Source organism: Mustela nivalis (assembly GCF_964662115.1).
Source record: "Mustela nivalis genome assembly, chromosome: 8".
Taxonomy (NCBI): Eukaryota; Metazoa; Chordata; class Mammalia; order Carnivora; family Mustelidae; genus Mustela; species Mustela nivalis.
The window spans coordinates 44,107,622-44,116,491 of NC_139027.1; the positions used below are offsets into that span (position 1 = coordinate 44,107,622).

The 8,870-nt window shown below is 36.2% G+C and overlaps 1 protein-coding gene across 5 annotated transcripts in view; it reads right to left on the reverse strand.

The window, feature by feature from the left end:
• CTNNA2 (catenin alpha 2) overlaps nt 1-8,870 on the reverse strand; it is a 1,136,651-nt gene that overhangs the window by 22,310 nt on the left and 1,105,471 nt on the right. For 3 of the 5 annotated variants that reach the window (XM_082745333.1, XM_082745331.1, XM_082745332.1), the window contains one exon: nt 8,725-8,868. The exons of the other annotated variants lie outside the window; for them this stretch is intronic. In XM_082745333.1, coding sequence (XP_082601459.1) covers nt 8,725-8,868 — 144 coding nt within the window. The remainder of the gene's footprint in view (nt 1-8,724; nt 8,869-8,870) is intronic. 5 annotated transcript variants of the gene reach the window in all.

Genomic DNA, 8,870 nt, shown 5'->3' on the forward strand with positions numbered 1-8,870 from the left:
TTATAAAAAGCAAGAAACTGAAGACATTTTTACCTTGTTTAAAACTTTCTTTTGAGCAACATTCTCACCTAAGTCCCTAATTGCCTTTGATAGTAGAAATGCCTGCATCTCTAAGGCAGATTTGGGGTAAACAATGAGAGAGGTGGATGGAGACCTTTAAAGGGTGTATGAAAGTTATGGCCAGAAAAGGAATGTGATGGGTACTCAGGAGTCTAGCCTCTAGGAAAGTGCGTATCCATACCCTATTGCCATGCTGGGAATGGGCATTTGGCAGATGAGGCTGGACCATTTTGTGGATTATCTTCCATCCTTCCAGAAGGAAGAAACAAAAAACTCCATTTCAAATAGTATGTACACTCTAGGTGAAAGGTCTCATCCAGGGGCAACTTTGTCCCTGTACCCCAGGATACATTTGGCATTTGGCAAGGTCTGGAGACAATGGACTATCACTACTGGAGAAGGAAAGTTGCTACAAACATCTGTAGAGGAGATGCCAGAGACATTGCTAAATATCCTGCAATGGACAACTGCAACCAGCTCCCCACAACTGGTAATTATCCAGGCGAGGCTAGACTAAAATAGCTTAATGCAGCAAGCCAAAAAGGATTTTCTAGGAAAGGGTCCAAACTGACTTCAAGTACTGGAAGGGTTTCATCACAGCTCATAAGGCTCTCTTCCCTCAATTTCCTAGACCAGTATTTTTCAAAGTGTGATCCATGAGTCCTCTGCATCAGAAATATTTAGGAATAGAATTACATATTCCTGATCTCAGATGTGATATCAGAACTGTAAAGGCAGAGCCCAGAATTCTCAGCAAATTTTTATTTGTTTCCCATGTGATTTTTCCATAGATTATAATGTGAGAATACTACTTCATTTCTCTATTGAGATCATTCCCTTTTCTATTGTCAATTATGACCTCTCTGTGAGTGATTCCTCCAAGACTCTCAATGACAAACTAATGGAATCTCTATGAAGGTATAGACCTTGGTTGGTTATTCACTACTATACACCCAGTGGTTTAATTGGAGTAATGATGATGGAATAAAACAAGTGGCACCTAATTTATAAAAAAAAAAAATACCATCTTTTGGGAGAGACAAGGTAAGGAACAATAAAATTAGCTACTCGTTTATTTAGTACTTCTCCATTCTGTAGACTGAGCTAAGTGTGTGACATCAACACATTTAATCCTAACAACACACTTAGGTAGATACTAATATCATTCTCATTTTGCAGCTAAGGAAAATGGGGCTCAGTGAAGTCAAGCAACTTGCCCAAGATCACAAAGCAACTAGTGTAAGTCAGAATTCTATTTGTGTTCCATCAGACGGTATACCTGGACAAGAACTACTACTCCCTGCCTAACTCTCCCATATTTTCAGGTTCCTTGTATGATGTAAACAGAAACTGTTGGAGTAGGGGGACAGACAGTCCTGGGAAATCCCCTTAAAGAGTGCTAACACAGCTAGACAGCTCGCCATTTTGCCCTCACACTTCTTTTCTTCTTCCTTATGGAAAATGGAAAGAGCATGAGCAGTCACCTTGGACCAAAGAGTGTTGAGGATCCTCAACACTAAGTAGAACAGACCACAAATCAGAAGGAGTCTGGGTCCCTGATGATTCTGAATTCACTATATTGGCCCTGAACTACATAGTCTATATGATAGAAAAATAACTCTCCAGTTAGAGGTTTTATCATATGGAGCTGAATCTATATCTAATTAAAACATGTGAAAGACGATACAAATTGTTAATACTGTTATTGCCATTAATAATTTAAGATAGTTAATTAAAATGCAATATTTCACATCTAGATATAATTAACATTTTTATGTACCATAACCTTCATGTGGGAAAACAAATGAACTCTGCCACTGTGGCCCTTACTTTCCAACTCCTTTTTTAAAATAAATCATTAAGTTGATTAATTCAGCTATTTTGGAAGAATGTTTTTATATTTCTAAACCATAATCTTAAAAAAAACATGGGAAATTTAACAAAGTAAGTTACAAAGGAATTAAGAAAACTAGGGAAAAAATTAGGAAGCTGATGTATAAAGCACACATTATGTACTTGTTATGCAAGGAAACAGGGAAAAATTCAACATTCAGACATATTCCCGACCTTTATGGAATTCACAGAGTCGTTGGGAGACATATAATTGGGTAAGTTTTTACACTGCAGTATCCTACTCAGAATGACAGAAAAAACACATCATGCTGTGAGAGAACAGTCAAGGGAGGCTTCTTGGAAATCACTACAGTCTGTCAGTCCCTAACTTTGTGACCTCCAGGAAGCTACTTCAATTCCTTGAATTTCATTTTCCTAATATTTTTAATGGGGATGACAGTTTCCTCCAAGGGATAACTGTTAATAACATCGCACAGTGCATTTAAAATACTTAGCACAGTGCCTGGAACATACTGAGCCCCCACTGTACCTTAGCTAGTATAATCATGTTATTTACTACATGCAATTGTCCTATTGTCCCTCTAAATGTATTGCTATTCTAATTTATAAAGCAAAAACAAAAGCTCAGAGATTAGGAACATTACCGAATGTCACCCAAATTGTAAAAGAGTCAGTTTTCAAATTCATATCTAACAGCAATACATTGCTTATTAACATCTACCTTAAGAGAATACAGTGTACTCTAAGTTATTTTTCAGATATTGGACATCAAAACCATAGTGCTGTTAACTGTTCTCTGCTTGACTTTTATTCATGTAAAATGCAAGGCCTTATTGGGGTAAGTAATTTTGCCTGGCACATCTTCTAAGAACCACTCAAGATTATGTTTGCTTGGGATTGTGTGATACAGCCAGTAACAGAGCTATACATCCTTAGTAAAAAAAATATCTTTAGATCACCATGCCAAAATCAATTTGCTCAATTAATGGCAGGCACTGGCATTCTACCAGTCAACTGCTTCTAGTATATGACAAGATCACCATCTCTGCCACAGTACAGATAATTACTGCAATTATCTGCACAGAGTTGAGTATGGAGAAGAAAGCAAGGTTCACTATCACTTCTTGACTTCTAAAGAAAGTTCTCAAAAAACAAATACTAGTGATTCTGGCAATCTGAAACAGGATAACTGTGTGTAAAAGAGGGGGTTGAATCCAGAATGGAATTTTCTCACTGAAAATGATCTGAGGGCCACCTTCTTCCAGATCAGGGTTCTGATGTAAGATTCTCATGTCTTAGTCACATGTAAAGTACCTCTCTAGTGCCTTTCTCTTCTTGCATCTTTGAACACATGTGTAAATTTACATAGACTGATGGGGAGAAGATAATAATCATGACCACGATGAAAAAAACAGAGGAAAAAAAATCACTTCCAATTGGTTGTTGATTTAGATACAGTTAGATAATTCATATTTTTCAACATAGACCATATAGATTAGGTTCTATATTGGCATGAATGTTTGATGTCTCCAGTCATGATGGAAATGCTAATTTATACATTTCTCTTTCAAGAAATTCCCCTAATTAAAATATAAAAGTAGTCGAATAGTTCTACCAAAAATACCACCAAAAATAAATACTGCTCTGGGCTGTTGTAAAACAACTTAGCCCTGAACCTCTTTACCTTCTTATATTGGAGCATAAAAATGATGGACTCAAGATGGTCCCTTAAACGTTTATAGTCTCATGACTTTCCTTCAAGGAGATGTAAGAGTACCACTTGGCAATTCTTTACACTTAATAATTATCATTCTTATAAAGGTTTTTATGCTTAGTCAAAATTTAAGTCAATTTTCTAAAGAACATTCTTAAATTACCTTTAAATCCTATTTTTCCCAAGTCTTTTATTCTTAATATTTTAATTCTTTTTTTTTTTTTTGGAACTTTTTCCAAGAACACAGAAACAATGAGTCAGTTTTTTGCCTCATAGATTCTAAAACCTGTGGGTAGGAAGGGGTACTTACAGATTCTAAGAATGCACTCCCTGCAATCCTGACTTTACAGGTCTGCATCTTAGCCATGGCTCTGCATTTAGCAGTCTCCTCCCACCACTTGATGTTTTTGGCATACAGATGATCATTTGATCATTTTGGGAAACGTTCATTAAAATCAGAATGGGTCAGAAAAATTTCTTTGCTCTCCAGACCCCACTTTTTACGTGTCTAACTCCACTTTCGACTTTTCTCCATCTTTCCACCCATCTCTGATATTTTCAGGTCCAGTCAGCACAAAATACATCCACACCTCACAACTATGGGCATTGTTTCTCTCCTCTTCTACCTAGAAAACTCTCATCTACTTATCCATCAAGGTTAAGAAAAATATTACCCCGGGGCGCCTGGGTGGCTCAGTGGGTTGAGCCGCTGCCTTCGGCTCAGGTCATGATCTCGGGGTCCTGGGATCGAGTCCTGCATCGGGCTCTCTGCTTGGCAGGGAGCCTGCTTCCTCCTCTCTCTCTCTCTGCCTGCCTCTCTGCCTACTTGTGATCTCTCTCTGTCAAATAAGTAAATAAAATCTTTAAAAATAAAAAAAAAAAGAAAAATATTACCCCTTTTATGAAGTTTCCTCTTCCCCCTTCTCTTCAGGAATGCCCGCATCACTATATACACACACACACACACACACACACACACACATATATATGTGTGTGTGTGTGTGTGTGTATGTGTGTGTATATATATATATATATATATATATATTTGTTACAGTGATTATTGAAACCTATTGTTAACATTATAGTTACTGATTATGGGTCTATTTTCCATGCTAATTCATCCATTCACAGACAGTGAACCCAATATTGAACTCAATACTGTTTATTGGGTTAATAATATTATTAATATTATTATTATTATTATTATTAACCCAATAAACAGATGTTGAATTATAACCCAATAGTAGAATCACCTCTAGAGATATTTAAGGGGGGGTAGGGGGAACAGTTGCCAGCATTTGTCACTATTCTTTTGAGACAAACATAAATCTAATATCTCTAACCTCCTTTAATAATTTATACTGTTTGACAAGATTTTTTCTAAGTTCTACTTGAACTTTTTTGGAAAAAATTATTTCTAAGAGAACATAGACTGAGCATGCTATTTCCTCATCCCCATATATACAAATTTTGCTTTTGAAAGTGATTTCCTGACACGGTATATTCTACAAATTAATTTTTATGTCATGATAGGAAATTAAGAAACATTTTACTGGATAATATAAACTAAATCTTTAGAAGCTGGGATAGGGGAAAACATAATTCTACTCATGGAATTCCAGTCTATTAGAGAAGCTTAAGTAATAACTTAGAAGGAATTTGGGTGGCAAGAAATACAACAAATAGTGCTCTCTGAGTGAAGCAAAGTATACACTGCAAATCTTTTATGAATCTATAGCACCAGAGAAACGTTCTAACATAAGTGTGCTTTGTTGTCAATGTGGGCAAATCATGCCCAAATGAGTATTCTCTTTCCAAGTGTACTGGGGGAAGGAGACTTACATAATCATGTGTGGTTTTAGTGTGTAAGCCTTCTCAACACTTGCTGTTTGAGAGCAGACTCGATCATAGTTTCTGCTCAGTACATAGACAATGTTCCATTTGCTTTGGAAAATTGTCCTGCTTACATGGATTGTCTTTCTTATGGGCATGTCTTCATGGCCATCAATATTTCTAAATGTGTCAATGGTAACACGGTCCCTTTCCACTTTTGTCAGAAAATCAGAATGTCTCAGAGCTAGAGTCTCCTCTCCCTAATTCCTTCCCTTTTATTTACTTCTCTTCCACTATTGTGGCTACGAGTGATGATATGACATTTTGCATAAGAGAAAATGGCTGCCTGATTATATCTTAATAAATAATCTTTGTGCTTCACTCACTTGCAGCCTCCTCAACTCTTCTAAACTGTTATATATTATAAATTCAGCAAATATGGAAGGGCTCAGGAAAGGAATGGGGCTGGATTATATGCAAATATTTTGATTCATGGTTTTGATACATGGCATATCTAAACACAGGACTCCTCTGCAAGATTTATAATTCTATGGTCTTGATGACCTAAAATGCTTTCCTTCCCTCCTTGTGTGCAATAACACAAATCTAAACCACTGTGTTCCAAGTGAACTGAAGCTCTGATTCTCAAAAAACCTTCCCAGTGCAATCCAGTCTACCCAACACCAGAGGGACATATCTTAGTTCTTAGAAATGTACTGTCTTCACCTCTAAGTTGACACTTGGCACGTGTCTATACACCCCAAAAGGTTGCATATTCCTAAAGAGCAGGAGCCAGGCCCCACATGTGTTCTATCCTCCATAACACACATTTTAAACACCCACCAATTCCCTACTCATCAACTCTTACCAACACTACAAAAGGATTCCTACAGTACTGCCTAAGAAGTTTTTAATTTCCCAGTGATATATAAATCCATCCATGACCTAATAGTTAAGGATTGTTTTTATCTCAAAATATCAGAACAAAAAAACTATGGAGTAAAAAAAAAAAAAAATCAATCTTCCAAACCAACACATAGCTAACTATCAGACATTTGATATTGTCCATTTAAAAGAACAGAGCCCACTTGTTAACCAAATAATAAACTACATCAAATACAGGGTACATCCTAAAACCTACTTTGGACTGAAATTTTCTTCCTTGTCTATAGAATGCTATGTCTCATACAAAAACAAAGTCTCATCAGCTATTCAGTATTTTTGCCATAAGCAATTTCTTAAAAAATATATTATAAAATCATAAAATTTTAGAGCAAGTTACTTTAGGATATATCTTGTAGATCATCAATCACCAGTTTACAATGAGAACACTGAGGCCCAAGAGATCAAAGTAATTTTCTTTCAGTTACCTAATTAGTGAGTGACAGAAATGGAACTACTATTACCAGTGTTGAAACCTCAAATTAATTCAACTTTTGTTACACTTCATTGTTTTATTTACAGGACAGTATATAGAATTTTTAAATTAGAATTTTAATACATACAAATGAATTAAAAAATAATGAACGCCACTATAAATGAAACATGCACATGAAGATAAACAAGTGCATGCACAATGCATTCCATGATAGACTCTCTGAATTTGCACAAGTGCACAACACAACCGTTCTTAACTCATGAAGTTAAAGATGATTGTTTTCGAAGGGTTTGTAAAATATGAGCATTTCTTACCTGGCAGCTGTATGAGGGGTTGATAAAAGACATTAAAAACTTGAGCTATAGTTAGACATTAGATTTTTCTGGCACTGAAGGTCTCCTTTTGCCTGGGTTTGAGGGTGTTAGCATTTATAAAGAAAGTAGGCCAAAGACTTCAGAGAGATCATCCAATATATAAGACTTTGGCATTGTTACCCACATTGCAATATAAAGTTGACTATATGTGATTACCACCTAAGTTTTCCTATTGGCCAGTTATGGATCTATTTTTCATTATTGTACCTGAAATCTCTACCATTACAGTCACTTCTTTAAGTTAGAAACTGTAGGTGGGAAAATCACTTCAGAACTTGCCATGCCACTCCACCCCAGGTAATGAAAAGAACAGGATTAGCTCTAGTGATTTTGAATTCTAAGAATGCATAACTTGGCGGGGCAGGGGGGACAGAGATTTCTACATGTAACAAAAAAGCTAATGATGAGAAAGGACTCTTCCTTTTAAACTGCTTCTGATTTTCCAACACCAGTATCCACACATAGTTAACTAGGGATGCACACTTTGAAGAAAATGAATGATATCCTCTTAACATATTTTCTAACATCTATAATCCACACCAAGGAGCTTTTATCCTACCCCATGAAAACTAACAGGGCCTCACATTCTGATGGTCAAACCCTTTTAAAAACACCCACCCTGATACTTCAACATCCTTTAAAGATTTAACCACCTTCATGAACTTCCTTTGCCCTTTTATATAAAAGCTGACATCTTGACAGTTTTAATAGGTACCCTGGAGAGAACAAGTAGAGGAAAAATGCTCATTCCAGTTGATTTTTTTCCTTCCAAATACTAAGGCATACAAAAGAATTAATCAGTATTATAGAAACCCAAATGAAACAAAGAACAGTAACATTTCACAGCTCTTATCTACAAAGAAATCTTACAAAACAGCATCAGTGTTATGACATACAATATCAACAAAAAAGTTAGCAAATTTGGTTGTGACACCTTGAAATGGCTGCACCCTTAATCTTGCAAGAGTGGTGACTCTTTTGTTTTAAATATTTTTTTCTTCATTTGAATATTTTCATTTGTTTACCTCAAAACCAAGTTTATTAATTCTTTATGTATCAGTTTCTTCACAATTTTACCCCCACTGTTTTAAAAGAGCAGACTGATTCTCTGGGCTAATATTAATAAAGGATATTGTGTGACCCTGTTATCTTTCAAATGAAGAAGAACATCTCCTCACTAGCCCTCCTTAAAGAAGCTCACCAAAGGACTACAGAATGGATTCATTCCACATATGCAATGACTTTCAGTCCCAATGGGAAGAAAGACTAAGAAATAAAGGAATGAAATACCATTTCTATATCTCAAGTTTCGATCATGCTTGAAGAATATATCTGCTCTGGAATTCTCAAATCATACAAAGAATAAATAAGTAGATCCTTTACCCAAAGTTGGTTAACAGTAAAAGAAGACTTATGTGGTCACATCTTTACTTCTTTCAATCCCCATCCACCTGCTTTCAAAATTAATGTTTACAATGAGAAAGATTACATTAGAAAGCAAAGTTACTCACCATGGAGGAATCACTGCTTCCACTCCCGATCGGAGCTCCCTCAGCACAGGTTGGGAGGTGGGTAGAAAGTTGACTAGCCCTGCCCCCATCTATGACATCACAATCTACCTCATAAAAGGTAGTGAAAGTGCTCTGAACTCCTGTCT